At 40.0% G+C, this 18,353-nt stretch overlaps 1 protein-coding gene across 7 annotated transcripts in view; it reads left to right on the top strand.

The window, feature by feature from the left end:
- The first annotated feature begins 8,186 nt into the window (after positions 1 to 8,186).
- LOC109897492 (ELAV-like protein 4) overlaps positions 8,187 to 18,353 on the top strand; it is an 82,701-nt gene continuing 72,534 nt past the window's right edge. For 2 of the 7 annotated variants that reach the window (XM_031833351.1, XM_020491988.2), the window contains exons 1-2: positions 8,252 to 8,756; positions 9,327 to 9,458. In XM_031833351.1, coding sequence (XP_031689211.1) covers positions 8,709 to 8,756; positions 9,327 to 9,458 — 180 coding nt within the window. In that variant the 5' untranslated portion in view covers positions 8,252 to 8,708. Of the gene's footprint in view, positions 8,757 to 9,326; positions 9,459 to 18,353 lie in introns of all 7 variants that reach the window. The other 5 variants (XM_031833350.1, XM_020491987.2, XM_020491989.2 and 2 more) reach the window with 4 other exon arrangements.

Raw genomic sequence — 18,353 nt, forward strand, 5'->3', positions numbered from 1 at the left:
AAATTGCCATTTCACCCCATTTTGAAACTGAGAGTTTATGACATAGCCTAAGTAGGCCTATTTCGGAAATCTAAACGAACGATGTATGGTCCTCTCTCCTCTTTTTAGCTAACATAGAGAACATGGTAGGCTTCAGAGCCTAAACATGTAGCATGAAATGCAATATCTCTCACTCACTGTTGGCTGTGATTCTAAATTATCCACTGATTTATTAAAGCATGAGGATTTCTAGACAATTGGAGCATATGTTATCAAGCCAATCAAGCCTGACCCTATTCTCTTTCCATTATTACGTCCGCAGCTGATCCCATGGCACTTATCGTAAGAGTAGGGGTGTTAACCCCTGTGTCACGGCTAAATTCCCAACCTGGCCCCAGTCCATAATGGCCACCTAATCATCCCCCTCATTCCTAATTGGCATATATAACTCCTCACCTCTTCACCTGATAGCTGATGTGTGGTGAGCGTTCTGGCACAAAATGGTTGCTGTACATCACCCAGGGTGGTGCTACACATGTGCGGTGGAAGAGGTGAGTTTCCCCCTATTATGTAAAGCGCTTTGAGTACCTCAGTTGGTAGAAAAGCACTATATAAATCCAATCTATTAGTAGTAGTAGTAGTATTAGCTGCATCAAATGAATGGCCATATGACTCCAGAGCAAGAGACATATAGAATTTCTGTTGTTACTTTTCAGGTTATAAGCTTTGTGTAACAGGAGAAACTGAATAAAGCTGGGAGTAGGACAATAATTTTTCTCCCTGTGATCATATTTAATGGCAAGCTACAGGCATCTGAACAGCTAGGATGGCATGATTATTTCTTAATGATAAAGAACTGCTGTGCAATATTTCCTTCAAATTGAAAATGTAATAACTGTCCATCATGGTATGTCATCCCTTAACTCATGCCAATTAATGGGCTCCATGGTGCAGGATTTATTTTTGGACTGATGTTCAATGAAATTACTTTGAGACAAGAAACAAAATCATGTATTATATTTTAAACGCTTCTTGTCTGTGTTGTTCCATTTGTAGACCTACATGTTTCGTTGAATGTACTGTGGACGGGCAATTCCATGTGTTTTTGTAACATTTTCAGTGGACATTATTAAAAGTCGTCCTTATGCATATACAGTGCCTTCAGAAAGTATTCATACCCCATGACTTACGTTTCGATCACACCGACAGCGTCATTGCATTTTGGTAAACCAGAATTACATTCATATCCAATGAAATGCTACGTTTGGTTGTTGATCATTGCTAGACAGACATTTTAAAGTATTGCCTTAGATTTTAAAGAGGATTTCAGTCAAAACTTTAACTAAGCCTCTCAGGAACATTCAGTATCATCTTGGTAAGCAACTCAAGTGTAGATTTGGCCTTGTGTTTTAGGTTATTGTCCTGCTGAAAGATTCATTCGTCTCCCTGCGTCTTTTGGAAAGCAGACTGAACCAGGTTTTTTGCTCTGATTTTGCCTGTGCTTAGCTCTAATCTGCTTCATTATATCCTTAAAAAACTCCCTAGTCCTTGCCAATGAAAAGCATACCCATAACACCTCCATGCTTGAAAATATGAAGAGTGGTACTCAGTGATGTGTTGTGTTGGATTTTCCCCAACATAACGCTTTGTATTCAGGACATAAGTTAATTTCTTTGCCAAATGTTTGCAGTTTCACTTTAGTGCCTTATTGCAAACAGGATGCATGTTTTGGAATTTGGGAATTATATTCTGTACAAGCTTCCTTCTTTTCACTTTGTCATTTAGTTTAGTATTGTGGAATAACTGCAATGTTTTCAGTTTTCTCGTATAACAGCCATTTTCCTCTGTAACTGTTTTAAAATCACCATTGGCCTCATGGTATAATCTCTGAGCGGTTTCCTTACTCTCCGGCATCTGAGTTAGGATAGACGTGTGTGTCTTTGTAGTGACTGGGTTTATTGATACACTATCCATAGTGTAATTAATGACTTCACCATGATCAAAGGCATACTCAATGTCTGCTTTTTCCCCCCATCTACCAATGGGTGCACTTCTTTGCAAGGCACTGAGGAAGTCTCCCTGGTCTTTGTGGTTGAATCTGTGTTTGAAATTCACTGCTCGACTTAAGGACCTTACAGACAATTGTATGTGTGAGGTAGTCATTTTTTTGTTGTAAAAAAAAGTCTAAAAACATAATTCCACTTTGACATTATGGGGTATTGTGTGTAGGCCAGTGACACAAAATCAATATTTAATCCATTTTAAACTCAGGCTGTAACACAATAAAATGTGGAAAAGGTCAAGGGGGTGTGAATGGTTTGTTTAACTTTGCAATCATTGGTTTTTGCATCATTCTGTTTCCGTGGAATTGCCCAGATCATCAACTTGGATGTGTCTACCTGGGATTAGGTTTGTATATCTCTGGACTCATCTCAGGGGTATCAAAGATTTAGAGGATGATGATGAAGCCCATGAACTCCTGACAATACATCTCCACATCTGTACTCCATGCAGATCTGTCATCAAGTTTACAGACTGAAAAGATGATTTAATGAACACATCAAAAGAAAAGTACAGTCCTGTCCATGATCCTCAGATCATCCTTCGCAAATTATATTTTCAAACTCTCTTTTCATTGTTACTATTTAAAAATATTTGTATTTATAGCATGACTGAAATTATTTTATTATAAATCCATAATGTTTTCATGGCTACTTTTTTTAGAGATTGCTTCTAGTCTGTCTTTTTAGATGGAACTCTGCATGTGTTTTCATGTGCAGTATTGGAACAAGGAAACCCTTTCTAGTTTGACCATGTAGGCATATAAAGCGCCATCAATGAAAAGGAAGTCATGCAAAATCAAAAGGTAGGACATGTTGGACTGGAATGAACAGGCGGCATGCAGACAGTCACTATGGCGACAGCAATCAAGAGACTCTTGGGACTGAGCAGGTCAGAGAAGAGGGCTTGAGAGGCAGCTGACAGAGAAATCAACCCTCAGACTGGATGATTCAAGTGACAGCTCATCCCAGAGTACAGGCAGCCTGGCTGTCCCCACAGAGACTGTTTTGAGAAGGGTCGTTCCACCTCAAAAAGCACAAGAAAGAAAATTTTGACACCCACCATCTCAGATTGTTCTGAAATTGTTTATGTAGTTAGTAGCATATACGATTAGTATTCCTGAAACATTGTTTTATTGAAACATAATTTGATCTCTGAGAAATTGAGCTAAATGATTGCACCCTAATTGGCCATTTTAATTTATAGGATTTCAGATAATATTCAATAAATATAGTATCCAACATCCGACTTGCACCAAACTTCTTCCTACCAATGAGTAAGACAGGAGATATTAAAAGCCACCCACATATCCCCACACCCCATGCCAATCCCACCCCAACAACCAGTATACAGTATCTAATTATTCTATGTTTGAGAGGTGCCCTACACTAACCGCTATTTTCAGCTCTCGCCATAGGTTTTGGAAGTGATTCAGATCTGGCCTCTCCAGAACAGTTCCTCTCCAGAACAGCTCCTCTTCTTGAGCCATTCCTGGGTCCTTTTGATGTGAGTTTGGGCTTGTTGTTCTGTTGGAAGACCAACAACCTTCAACAGAGACCCCGTTTTTGGACACTTTGTTGAACATTGCACTCCAAAAACTTGATAAACTACTGATTTCATGATGTCTTGCATACACTCAAGGTCACCAGTATCAGGGTCAGTAAAGTAACCTAGGGCGAGATCTAAAAACAGCAGTTGGTGGAGGGCACGCCTCAAACATTGAAAAATTGGAACAGTTTGCTGCTGAAGAGTGGGACAATTTTCCAGTAGAATGGTGCAGCAAGCTCATTGATGGCTACAAGTTGCATTTGTATGCAGTTACAGAATCTTTGGCTGTGCAACCAAGTACTAGCTCCAGGGTGCCAATACTTTTGTCCATGCCACTCGTCTTTATTTTCTCAATTAAAATTGTTCAACTTAAGTTTACAAAAAAAAGTTGTTCTGCAATGTTGCAAATCCAATTACAACATGTGGAGTTATTTTAAAACTTAATATGGAAGTATTTTAGAAAATTGTGCCAATATTTTTGCCTGCATATATTTGCCTGTATTGTGATCAGTATAGTCCCCGTGCCCATGAACACCAAGGTAACCTGCCTAAATGACTATCAGCCAGTATCGCTCACACCTATAGCCATGAAAGTCTTTGAAAGGCTGGTCATGGCTCACATCAACACCATCCTCCCAGACACCCTGGACCCACTCCAATTTGCATACTGCCCCAACAGTTCCACAGACAATGTCATCTCTATTGTACTCCACACTGCCCTTTCCCACTTGGACAAAAATAACACCTATGTGAGAATGCTGTTCATTGACTACAGATCTCTCTCTTTCACTCTAACAGTGTGAAGAGCTGTGTGTTCTAAACAACTATTGGCTAGTTCTCCTGTCTGTAAAGAAACGGGTGACATTATCGGTTGAGTCTGCTGCAACGATTGGATTAGAACAAGCCGCTCTCCCTCTGCTCTCATTTCCCCATTTCCTATTTCACTTACTCACAGTCACTCATCTCAGCGCTAAAATCTCTCCTTCTCCAAACAGTGTTTATGAATCAGAATCTGTAGCTAGTCATTGTTGTTCATTCTAGTTATTTCCTGTCGACTTTGGTTGTTTCTGTGGTTGTTTTGGTCTGTTTACTTGTTTAGTAGGCTACTTTGTCAGTCCATATAATTATTCCATTGTTGACAACGTCCGTCACTATGTGGTGATCGCAGCACATGCTTGCTTGATATTATTATTTATTCTCACCCAGGCATTTTTACCGAATGACAGATCATTAGAAAATTAAATGACAAATGTTGATAGTTTCTATTGATTGTAGAAATGAGAGAAAAGTTTTGCTCCTCTCGAAAGTGAAACAATATATGGGGCAGGCGACTTCAATTACTAATTTCTCTGAATGAAGGAAAATAACCATTACCAGACTCATACATTACATGGTATGGAGAAGCAATACTCCAAACCACAGCTTCATACTGCTTGTCAAACATAGAGAACTGATACAGTATACTGGTTGTTGGGACGGGATTGGCGTGGGACGTGGGGGTTCCGTGGGTGGCTTTTGACCATTTTGTGTTATTTCTAATGTCTCACTCATTGTCAGGAATAAGTTTGGTCCAAATTGGATATTTATTGAGTATTATCTGAATCCTATAAATTAAAATGGTTCATTTGGGTGCAATCAATTTGCTTAATTTCTCCAAGATCAATTTATATTTCAACAAAATAATGTTTCAGGAATGCCAATTGTATGTGTTTCTAACTACAGAAACAATTTCAGAGCAATATGAGATGGTGGGTGTCATGGCTTGCTGAAATGACATGGAATGACTCTGAAGCCAGTTGTACATGGTAACATCCTTTTTGAGGTACATGTAAGAATAAGGCCATGATAGAAAAAAACACCTAGTAGTAATATTGATAGTGCTGTATGGTCTCACTTGTTCTCTATGTGAATAAGATTTCAGCCTTATTCTCACTCTCTCCCTTCTTTCCCCATCTATCGTTTACATATCCATGCACATATGCACATAATCACACGTTCAAATGCACAACATTAACAGCATTAGGGGAGAATTGAAGTAACTCTCGCTCCTCTGCTTGCAATGACTCTCTCCTCCCTGCTGGCTGTGGTCCATACCAGCAGATGGTCCGGTGTCAATAGGCTGCTATTAACTGGCCACAGTCCTCTCCTGGGGCCAGGAGAAAAAGCACATACAGTGCACTGGAGACAAAGACAAGCCATGCTGCTTGTGGAGGTACTGATACTTTTGCCTTTTTACTGTATTTTAAGATGAAGTCACACCAAGCTGATGAACGGTGTCATCACACAGTTTATTATATTCAGTAGAAATACTGTACATCTTCAGGAGACTATAGGAAAGTAACATGATGTGTGTCGTGGAAATTTCCTCTATTTACCAAATCATGAGGGCAAACCACACACAAGTCAGAGTTAGTTATCAAAGTCCATCTTTAATTATATGAGCTCTATCACAACCCTGTGACTCTCAGATCAATTCAGTGTCTATCAATGAATTCTCTGAGAGTTCCCTCCACATTTCAACTGAGATCCTTTATAGCAAAGACACACACAGGATAAGACAGCATCGGCATAATTCATCGTTCAGCTTTGTCTCCTTTCTCAAACTCAGAACCATAAACCAATCCTCCATATCAACAGGCATATATCAAATCCATCCTATCTTGACAAGATCACAGAGACACACTGACTGGCACACAGACATTGTGGAGCCAAGAGATACACGCTTGACCTCTCCCCTCTCTCTGGCCCAAGCAACTTAGTCTTGACATAGAACAGATACTGCGACCCTGCCACAGTATTATACAAACACATTCTGATGAGAAGTATCTTACAAACATATGATGAATATAAAACATCTTACCTATGTTACCAACCAATTCTGATTATTCCCCAACATGTGATGTCGACAATAATGTAATAATGATCCATCGTCTGACCTTGACCTTTGACCAATGATTTGACCTACATCATGTTATGTTCAGGAGGAGTGGTAACACTTTACCACTTTTCATTGTTTCTCCTACACCTGTGTAGTAACACTGGAGTTCCTGTTGTATTAGGGTTGTATAAACATGCTATTACATAGTAAGTATTGTATCCCAAACCTTGAATTACATACAGTACAAACCTAAAGTATCTTACTCTACAGAGACAGTACTTAAACCAATTTCTTGACTTACTGTATGTGGCTATTTCCCACATGTCATGCTGAAAAGAAATACACTGCCGGCTATGTGCCAGGTAATGCCCTTGTCCAGAGCAAGGGATCCCAATTTCAAACTCTCCAGAAAAGTGTTTAAAAGTTTAAAAACAGGCAAAATGAATATTTACTGAAAGGGGTCTCATAGTTTCTTACAATAGCCGTCTCTGACTTTAAGGAATATTTATCTCAAAACTGTGATTCCTAAAAAAATCTGTCCGAAGTTTTGGTTAACTCAGATTTGTCTAAAATTAATCAGAAATGAGCTGGGTCAGTTATACCATCTCCTGACATGTACTGCAGCAAAACAACCTCTGGTCCCTAAAGTCTTCTACTTTTGATAGATTTAAACAAACATTATTGATATCACCATGGTCACAACCATTTACCTGTCAACTCCGTCTCCCTTATAGATTAAGATAGAATAGGACTTTTTGTTAAAATATGTTCATTTTAATTCGTTTTTATGGTCATAAAGCAACTGAGGAAAAACTAAATTGCTACTTTGTATACCACCTGAGTAAAGAAGAAAAATATGCGATTTGTCAACTCCGTAAAACGTAAACTCAGATTTTTGTCTAACGTCAACCCTCGTCAGAGTGCTAAAAGATCTTATAGAATGGTTATGTTTTTGTTTAGGATTGTCAAATGAACCATTTTCCATATTTTACAAATGTTTGTATTGAACTTTTACTTTTAGAGGAAAGAACATGTCTGTTTTGAGTACCTATTGTCATCTCCGGAAGTCATTGTTAACCCCCTTAAGATATTTTTTTAGTAAATGTTCTGAAAAAATATGTTCATCACTGTTCTGCAATAATTGCTTAAACTATTGAAATATTTGCTGTGCTAGACATAAAGGATCATGTTTCATTTATGAATCTTGTTTTATATTCTGAATCTAGAAAAACATGCCAAAATGCTGATGAAATTAGCCCTGGAGAATTATATAGTGGTATAAAACAAAAAGTTTGAAGATTTGTGTTACATATGTAATTAATATAATGTTAGAATTGAACAATCAAGGCCTTTAAACAGTTGTTGGACAGTAAATGTAAAAACGAAATGCCTTTTATGGTGTCTAACGGAGTTTACATAAATCCAGTTAGTTGCATTTTATGACACATACTACACACTACTACTACTACTACTACTTAGTGTTCCTATTGAGATGAAGACTGGGCAGAAAAAGAGAAGGAATGAGCCTGATCCCTATGTCTCATGTCTTATACACATAGAGAAAGAGGAGATGGGAAACACAGAGAAAGCAGGGAGAACAGGCAGATGTGGTTGTGTCGCTGTTGTTGTTAGAACAGTCTTCCCACCTTGTGGTAGCACAGTGAACTGTAGCTGCCTGCATGAGAGCGCGAGCAAGTGAGTTGGGAGAGAGCGACACAGAGAGAGATGGAATGAGAGTGTGAGAGAGAGAGAGAAAGAAAAGGTGAGAGAGAGATGGGGAGAGAGAGAGAAAGAGAGAGAGAGAGAAAGAGAGACAGAGAGGGAGTTTAAACCAAGAGCTATGTTTTGGGACAAGCTAATCTGCCAGAGAGCAGTGTGAGGATCGGAGCGCATTGTGTGAGCGAGTGTGCGGGGGACAGATAAGGGAACAAGCCCGCCAGCCCGACTGCTTGTTTTAATGTGCTGACTCTGGGGAGATAAAAAAAAATTGACTCTTCAGTTGTGTGCCGAGACCCTGGGCACAAGCTCCACATCCACCAGAGGTGTACCAAAGCAGGGGGAAAAGGGGACAAAAATCTGACACAAAAGAAATTAGAGGATTTTTTCTCATTTTTTAATTGATTCATTTTTTCTTTCTTTTTTCCTGGGACTGACTCTCATTTCCAGTAGAAAGAGGGAGAAAATCACTGAAGGGGAACCCTTAGAAAATAAGAAAAGGACAAGAAAAAGCATTGACTACAAGATGTTCGAAATCAGCCGAACACTCAACGCTGCTTTGTTGAGCAATGAGGTAAAGAAAAATTGGCTTCGTTTTTTCTCACCTCCCCAGTGTATGTGCTGCCTACCATTCTGTCTTGTGTATTATTGTGTGTGTGCATTTCTGTGTAAAGTGTAAAGACACAGGGTTGATTAATGACCAGAGCTTAGCGTATTAGCCAAGCTCGATGGATGCTAGTAGAAAAAGGATCACAACGCTTCTCACTCATTCTTGCTTGCAGTAACAAATGGAAGGCTAGGCGGCTGGCTGATTTATGTGACAACTGTTTTATTTCCCCTAATTTCCCCAAAGCAAGGTGGCTATCATTGCTAAGCTTGCTTGAGGAATCGCCCATCATGTGTGTGTGTGCGTATGTGTGTGAGCGTGTGGTTGGTGCCTGTGTGTCTGCATGTCTGTGTGTGTGTGATTGTGTGAGTGTATAGTGTACTGTGATTGCCCTCTGCCTCCTCTTCCTCTCTCCCCCTCACTCCCGCTGTCCTTTGCCATTCTGTTTCTGTCCTTCCTACTTTCCTGTTTCTGTTCTTCCTTCTTCTCCCTCTCCCGCTCTCTCTATCTGTGTGTGAGCGTGCACTCTGTGAGCAGCATCTCAAGATGATGGTGAGGTACCCCCAGCTCTCGGGACTAGCCACTGCTGACGGCTCCGTCCCTGAGAGGCTCTCGCCGCTATTTCCCAGGGATCTCCCATCCACCCAGATGGGGTCCAGGTCACTTTTGGTAAGAGGATAGACAGAAATATCTCCATCTCTTAAAACACAAACAGGAGAAGAAATGATACAGAGAGAGAGCGAAAGAGAGCGAAAGAGAGAGAGAGAGCAGTAAATAATAGATCAGTTTAGGAAGATGACTGTATCCCCAGGAATTGTATTAGCAGCTATTAACATGCTTATGTGTGTTCAATTACAACCGCCTACTCTGCCTTAACCCTCTGTCAATCAGTCCGTTATCTTGGGAGTAAGAGCGGCAGAGTGCATGTGAAGTGTGTATGAATTCAGTGTAGCAGGCTCACTGCATGCATAGTTTGCCAATGCCTGCATCTTTATGTGCATTTTGTACGTGTGTGTGTGTGCTTATGGCTTATGTGTTGTATGTGCATGGAAATAATGTTACCTCAATATTTATAAACGATGTCTTTTTAAACTACATTTTAATCTGAAACAGAAAGTAAATTAGAATATGGAAAGTAGTATGTAATATGGCGTCAGGTAATAGTTTTTCTTTGAAAAGTGTGGGGTTGGGTACATTTACCATCTTGACACTCGTAACTGGAAGATGTGATGTGCGGCAACTGAGAAATACAGGGCTACTGCAATACACTGAAACATTGCCACAATGATGAAATACTGTAAGATATGAATGTTACTATTAATACCTGATGCTCTGTATGGAGAGCATTTAGAAGTATGGATATAGTGTAGTTTATTTGTTTTACTTTTTACATAAGAGATTTGTTTAGACAGGATACTGATCTGATTTCATTATGTAATGCAGATAGTTGTTCTTGATGGCCATTATGTAAAGCAGGCAACTAAGTCAACCTGAAGTTAAACCATTAGGGACATTATCTTTGAGATAATTTATTCAAGTCTTCCTCCTCATTGTTAGAACTTGAGTCTACAGTATGTGCTGTTTCTAATGAAGAGTGTAGTTCAAGGGGAAGAGAGGCATGAGAAAAACTGCATTAAATTGACATGAAACTGTGGGTGTCTAATCTGTGATGGGCTCTCATTCGGCTTCCCTTCAAACAGGCTCAGCTTCCCACCCTAGAGCTTTCCAGAATATTTCAGAAATTGTTGTAATGCTGACAGCATTGAGGTCTTCTGTTGACTGTACACGATTGCAGAGGAAATGTTTGGTCATCTATAAAGACTTAATGTTCTTATTCACCTGGCAGAACCGTCTTATTCACTCATACAGACTATTCTCGCATAGGCTACACAGTCATGCTCACTAGCTACCTGTGAAGAATCCTAGTGTTGTACTACAGAGGAAATAGACTTAAATTGCAGATGACAAGTAGCTTGATGCTGTAATTTCTCTCTCACATAATAATAGTACCACACAGTGCCTTAATTTCTGCTGAAATTAAAATTGAATAGTAGATTGTAATAATGGGTAGTGAGAGGTTATGGCAAGTTATTAAATCAACTCTTTCAAGCCTTTTAATTGCAACACATAAAAAAGCATTTAGTGTTTGGGTGAGCTAAAGAACTTGATGTGGATGTTTGTATGCATTTTCATTATATCTGATAATGATTATGCAGACCATTCTAAAGCTATGATTGGAATGCGCGCAAACCGGGGAAAACGTTTTATCACCCTGTTTCTATGTGACCCTGAAAACCCACAAATACTATTCTACTTCCTGTTAAAATAAATGTGACTATATTAGTTGTATGTAAGTCAGAATATATGAGGCGTGACTGGGATTGTGATTACCCTGGTTAAAACAGACCATCGTTACAATGATTAATGGCACCTTCATTAAGGACAGCTAGATCATTTGCATACATTAGATACATGTGCTGGAAGAATGTTGAGGCTTTGCTGTTGGAGAGCAGGATTATTTGATACTTTTGGTGGATGTGAGGCGTACTATTATAATACTAGAGACCAAAATGTTGAGTCCTAGATGTCTGAGATGTGTACGGTGTGAGAGCTGCATGATACCACTGTATGGCTATGGCTGTGCTACAGTATGATATTATCACAACAGTAGGATTGACAAAATTGAAATGATGATCTATCTTAAATCAAAAGCCATAATTTAAAAAATATATATTTTACTGGTATGATACTGAACACCTTCAAGTATATTTAAAGGGAATCCAGTATAGCAAAGTGTTGAAGCAAAATACATCACTTGGTTGAACAAGATACATCCTTAGCTAAATGGCTGCAGTCTTGAACAATGTCCCTGGAGTCCAGGCCGCCATTTGTCAGGCTGCACGGGACCTAGAGAACAGTGTGTTTGAAAGGATGTCGAACAACTTCTATTGAGTTCTCTATCAGAACCTAGTGTCTGTTCTGTTCTGAATGCTGTTGCGAGCCTGTGATTACTGTCATCACACAGCTGTTGTTTTTCTTAGAATGCTGTGCTTTGTTTGGTAACTCCATTCTTCGGTTCAACAAAGAAAGGTTAGATTTTACTTCAAACTCATTTGATGCATCATCACAACAATCAGAAGCATTGGCAATGGCATATTGACACCCCCGAAATTGTAAGGGTCATCTCTATTGCACAACAATGATTAGCTCTTTCCATCTGCCGCTTCCATCACTTCCTCCTTCCCTGATTGCAGTGTGTCTCTGGATAATCTACCCCGGGAAATTAGTTCATTTATGCTCAACAACTCTGCCTTTGCTGACGCACAAACAGGTGCAGTATAAAGATAGGCACGTATCATCTCTGAGAGAGGCAGCGCACTGTGCCAAGGAGGTAGAATCACCAGCCTAACTGCGACACAAAATCATATCTTGGATACAAAGGCCATAGATTGATATTGATTAACTGACAGGAGCATCATTTTAGGATTTACTATCTATGAAGAATGAAATAATGAAGTAACCTGGATTTGTTGAACGGTGGATTTGGACCAATATTCAGTGAATTGATCTAAGATATCCCAATTCATAACATGCAAATACCAACATGAATCATTGAACTTTGAAAACATCAGTATGAGTAAGAATGAGCCAAGACACATGAGGTACCAGAACCTTGCTCAATCATCAGTTTTTGGAGGATGGCACACAAAAGTGCTATTTATCATGCAGGTCAATCTGCGGTCACCTGCACACAGCTGCAAGAGAACAGCCCATCTCACACTGCAGTACAACTGTTAAATACATATAGGCTGTAGAAGCTCTTATCATAGATTATTGTAGTGTATGTCCACAAAAAGGGTGTTAGAGAATATGTTGAGGGGAAGATACTGTGCTACCTGAGTAGTTACTTGCTTACTACATCCTAATTACGCCCATAAAAAAACAATAGCTGTTGGGTGGCCTGTGTGGCATAGGATATGCTCTGTCAGCTTCTTGTAAAGAACCCAGTAAAGATCCAATGAATGCCAATTACCCTGACCATGTCAAGTCAGTGACATCATATAACAATTAATTTCAGATATCATACATTAAAAGGTGTGATTGTCTGTTGTGGGTTACAATTCATAGGCTAGTTTCTCAGCCACCCTGCATGATTCTCTCATTTCTGAGATGGGTGTGGTAGCTACTGCACTGTGTGTGCCTGCATGGAAGGCAGGGCCAGGAGGGCAGGCTGGCAGTGTCACACTAAGAGGGGGCCAGTGCAGCATGGGGGGGCCTGGTGAGCAGCAGCTGAGCCAGAGTCCCGCTGGGAGCCGTCACTGCTGAGTGGAGCAGGTGTCTCCAGCCAGGCAAAGAGCTTCCCTAAGCCAGAGGAGAAGAGAGGAGGCAGGGCCGGCCATGACTCTGTGTGCTCCGCAGAGGACAGGTGGCTCTCTCTCTCTCTCTCTCTCTCTCTCTCTCTCTCTCTCTCTCTCTCTCTCTCTCTCTCTCTCTCTCTCTCTCTCTCTCTCTCTCTCTCTCACACTCTTGCTCTCTCTTTCATTGCATACCAAGCCACCCTATTATGTATCTTGTCTGCAAAGTGATCACATTAGCTAACATACTAGCAATGTTGCTGTCCATGGTGCTGAAGTACCAGATGGATATACAGTACAGTGCCTTCAGAAAGTATTCACACCCCTTGACTTTTTCCACATTTTGTTGTGTTACAGCCTCTCTGACCTACACACAATACCCTATAATGTCAAAGTGTAATTATGTTTATTATTTTTATTTTTACAAATGTTTTAAAAATACAAATATGAGTCAAGAAGAATTCAACCCCTTTGTTATGACAAATGGTGTTTAACATGATTTTTGAATGACCTCATCTCTGTACCCCACACACACACATTGTCTGTAAGGTCCCTCAGTCGAGCATTGAATTTCAAACACAGATTCAACCACAAACCCCAGGGAGTTTTTCCAATGCCTCGCAAAGAAGAGCACGTGAATACCCCTTTGAGGTAATCCAACACATCACTGAGTACCACTCGTCATATTTTCAAGCATGGTGGTGGCTGCATCATGTTATGGGTATGCTTGTCATCGGAAAGGACTATGGAGTTATTTTTAGGATAAAAAGAAATGGAAGAGAGCTTCAGTCTGTTTTCCAACAGACACTGGGAGACTAATTCACCTTTCAGCAGCATAATAACCTAAAACACAAGGCCAAATATACACTGGAGTTGCTTACTAAGATGACATTGAATGTTCTTGAGTTGCCTAGTTACAGTTTTGACTTAAATTGGCTCGAACATCTACGGCAAGACTTGAAAATGGCTGTCTAGCACAAGAATTAAAAAAATAATAATGTGCAAATATTATACAATCCAGGTGTGCAAAGCTATTAGAGATTTACTCAGAAAGACTCACAGCTGTAATCGCTGCCAAAGATGACTCATAACACATATTGACTCAGGGGTGTGAATACTATTTCATTTTCAATACATTTTCAAAAATGTCAAAAAACATGTTTCCACTTTGTCATTATGAGTTATTGTGTGTAGATGTTAGAAAAAAACATATTTAATCCTTTTTGAATTCAGGCTATAACACAGCAAAATGTGGAATATGTCAAGGGGTATGAATACCTTCTGAAAGCACTGTACAAGGGGAGGTGGTTGTGATCCTTAAAACATAGCCACCCAAAAGAAAGACCTGAAGCTTACACCCAGCTAAGGGTCAGCTTTCTGGATACACGTACCCCGACCTGGAAGTAACAGCCTGTGATTTCACCCATAGAGAGGCAAATGGCAAGGTTTCCGAGGAGAAGCCACTCACGTTGCTCTGTGTGTATATGTGACAGGGGTCTATTTATCGACTGAGAGTTGCATGTGATTGTGTTGCTGCGGAAAATGAACATCTGAACAGTGTAATTGGTGGACAGTGAAAGCTTTGTAGTAGAAATAAAAGCTTTCATTTGAAGACAGCAGTGCCAAGAAACGACTGCAGAGAAATCACAAAAGAATGTACATACAATTGTGATGATAGCTTGAAAACCATGACTTTTTGCCCGTTATGTAAGAGCGTTTAACAAGTGCTTTTTCCTCTTACAACCGCAAAGAGCACTTCTATTGTGTTGATTAAACCGGAATTAAATTTTAGAGACACATTTATATACTGTATGCTTACTGTGGCCATTGGTTTATATCCAATCACAGTTATTTCACGGCTTATAACAGAGTAATTAGAAAAGGAATCATGTTGGAGGGAAAAAACGGAACTATGTCGTGTCTTTATTGCCTGAGAGCGAGGTTTACTCTTGTTTGTGTACATACAGCCATGAATGTTACTGTTAATTAGAGTGGAACGGTGAAAGGGCATTGAAGAAAACAGTCACAGTTTTATGCCATTTTCAGTCAACTGTTTCCATACACTCAGTTCCAGACATTACAAAGGGGGCATTACCCCCACTGACCAGTGTAGTTCTATTGTAATCTCTCTTAGCTGACTATGCTCAAAATAACAATAACAAAATAACAATAACAATGACCATTATGCTACAGTCAAGATCATCTATATATATAAATAATTATATTCAAATTGCACATTGTGACGCATTAAAAAATATGACATTAAAAAAGGGAGGTCAAATGGCTGCACCTGCTATTCGAGAGCCATCAGCATCGGACCGCCATCTTAAAAGAAGAGATTAGAGAGTGCTTTAGCTCACAGCTTACTGCGTTTTGGTAGGAAGTGACAAATGTGGCCAACACTTGAGCGACAGGCTGTGGACGAATCGTGACATCTTGACGAACAACACTGTTTTCCAGAATTTGTAGTTTCTTAGCCGATGCCTTTTATTGATCTACTAATTGTTTGGGAGCTATAAAAGTGACGGCTGTTGTCATGAATAAATGATATGTGCCTGACATGAGTGCATTACTGAGGAAAACCTGCGAGGCCAGGCAATACTTCCTTAGAGACATAGCGGTTCCCTTCACAGCCCTGGGAAAGCATCATCCCCAGTAGTTTTCCAAGCCATTAATAATGAATCCTTTCTAACAGCAGCATTCAGGTTTAGATGGCTAGGACATCAGTGACAAGACTAAAATAACCCATTCTAAAGCAGGAGAAAAGCATATTTATGTATGGTAATTATTCCTTAAGGTATCCTTCTTTGCTGCCCTCTCCATTCTTGATTTCTTTACTCTCCCAATCTCATTCTATTTCCTCCTGAGGGTGCAGGGGGAGGGGGTAAAAAAAGAGAGATGGACGGAACACAGAACACTGAGATCATTCCTTTTTGTAGCTACAGTGGTCAAGGGCAGGAAGAAACACAACATACTTTATTAATGCATTGCCTTTTATCAAACATAAGTCTATGCCTACCTAAACAGAAAATGTTACATTGATCAACAAAAATAAACAGCTAATACGACACACATGAGATAAAGCTATTCGTCAAGCATATATGCTGTTAAACTCAAATATGACAGAGTAGCATTGTGCACTCACTTTCCTACTAGCATCTTAAGAAGGAGCAGTAAACCATGAAGTGACATTTAGAAAGATGAAATGTTCAGGGTTAGCATGTTAGGAGGGCTCTAGTGCTCTGAGGCAGGCTGGCAGCACAGCGAAGGGATGGGGCCAGGCAGGAGAATACATCCCCTCTCTGAGGGGAGGTGCTGATTAAAGCCCCAGCCAGATGGACCGCAGCGGTCACCCTCAGAGCGTGGAGGTACCTCGACTGGGATCAAACACAGAGCAGGCCGCCCCACAGCCAACCACTACACCACCATGGCAGCACTCACCACTCATCGTGGCAACACAGACGCCAATAGCGACGAGGGGCAACACTGGTAATGACAAGGGGAGCAGGCAAAGTATTGTTGCGGTTGAATGTCATTTATCAAGTGGCAACACCTCTGTAATCCAAATGGACTGTAATCCAAAATCTCCTGCTGTGACTGAAACCCTCCGTGCCAGAATACATGTCAACCATGGAAACCCCTCTGTGCAATTTTACAGCTCTCTCATTTCTGTTAAAGGTTATGGGGGCCTCAGTCCTTGCTCGCAAACAAAGGTAGTTATATGTACATATGCTTATTCTACCATGTTATTTGTTTAATTATACTTCAGATGTAGGCTCCCTTGCTGTGTTCAGTATTTACCGCTATTGAATTGTAATAAATGTCTTAATACTGCGTTTTGTGATAAAGGTGGCCATCTCTCCATACATACAGTATGTGGTTTTCTCCTGTCACATTCTGTTCCATAGACAGGAATAGCTTACGCAGTTAGATAAGCCATGCCACTTCTCAATTGCTCCATCTATATGAAATGGATTTGAGTTCAAGGGAATGACAAACGCCTGTGACAAATATAGCACAGCCTTGTCCTGAAGTCGCCATGAAGAATTAATGTCTTGTTGAGAAGTTTCTCTTAGGTGGTGACATGAGCATGAGTTGAAATGGCCGTGATTCATTTCCAATGACATGGAAATATAGGTATTTACAGGAGAAATGTTTCTCCTGCAGTTTAAGGAGCTGAGTAAGGATTTGGCAGAATGCTTGTCAGTCATCTTAAACATCAAAGACAACAGAAGCCAGTCCCGAGGGACAACTACTGCTGTCCTCAGCTAAATGCAGATTTGTAATTGAAGCCTGATGTCTCGGAGTAAGCAATGCTGAGTTTGTCACTCTGTATCAAGACAAAAGGTCTGACACCAATTTGTTGATTGTTATGGGTGGAGAATGGACTTAAGCCAGAGAAGTGATGATAATCAATCTGAGTTGCATGGCCAGATGCTGCCAAAACTTCGATACAGGAAGTAAATGGATTGTTCAAGGGCAAATCAAAGAGAGACAAATAAGCTCCTCCAAATAAGCTCCTGAGAAGACAAACCTGGGTGTCATAAAAAATAGTATGTTTGTTTATGAGGGAGTCAGGGACATACTGTACTGGGATTTTTCCATGATAGGCTCAGTTCCATGGAAAGTGCATGATGAACATAATTTTTTGGAGGTCTCGCTTTCTCTGCCAGATCAGGCACAAATGGGCTATAAAGGCAAGCAGGGGGTGACACTTCCAATCCGGTTAGTGCCCCTAATAGGAAATACAGAGGTGAGCTGGGAGAGGCGAGGCCTCCTGTTAAAAAAGCTCAAATGATCCAACTACAGGCCCTGTGTGACATGCTAATCAATGGCCGTTGACCTTTCACTGACCTGGTCTGGTGGTCATTAAAACAAACCATATTGTGAAAGTTACCATTTAATGACAGATAACTTTTTTATTGTTCTGTAAAATCAAAGGGAATTTCAGATAACTTAATACATATATTAATAAAAATATATATTCATCAGTGAAATTTAAAATATGGCACGGAGTAAAATACTGGCAGATGAGTCCATGGATGAATGCAACAAAATCTGAAAAATCTATATTGTGTTTATTCAAAATACATGTTCGCAGAAGATTACATGTATATTTATTGAGCGTGACAAATTAAAACTTCTTAAAATGTTAACAGTTTTTTACACACTTCACACATTTCAGGTGACACCAACACTTTGCTACCTT

Source organism: Oncorhynchus kisutch, linkage group LG10 (genome assembly GCF_002021735.2).
Source record: "Oncorhynchus kisutch isolate 150728-3 linkage group LG10, Okis_V2, whole genome shotgun sequence".
NCBI classification, from domain to species: domain Eukaryota; kingdom Metazoa; phylum Chordata; class Actinopteri; order Salmoniformes; family Salmonidae; genus Oncorhynchus; species Oncorhynchus kisutch.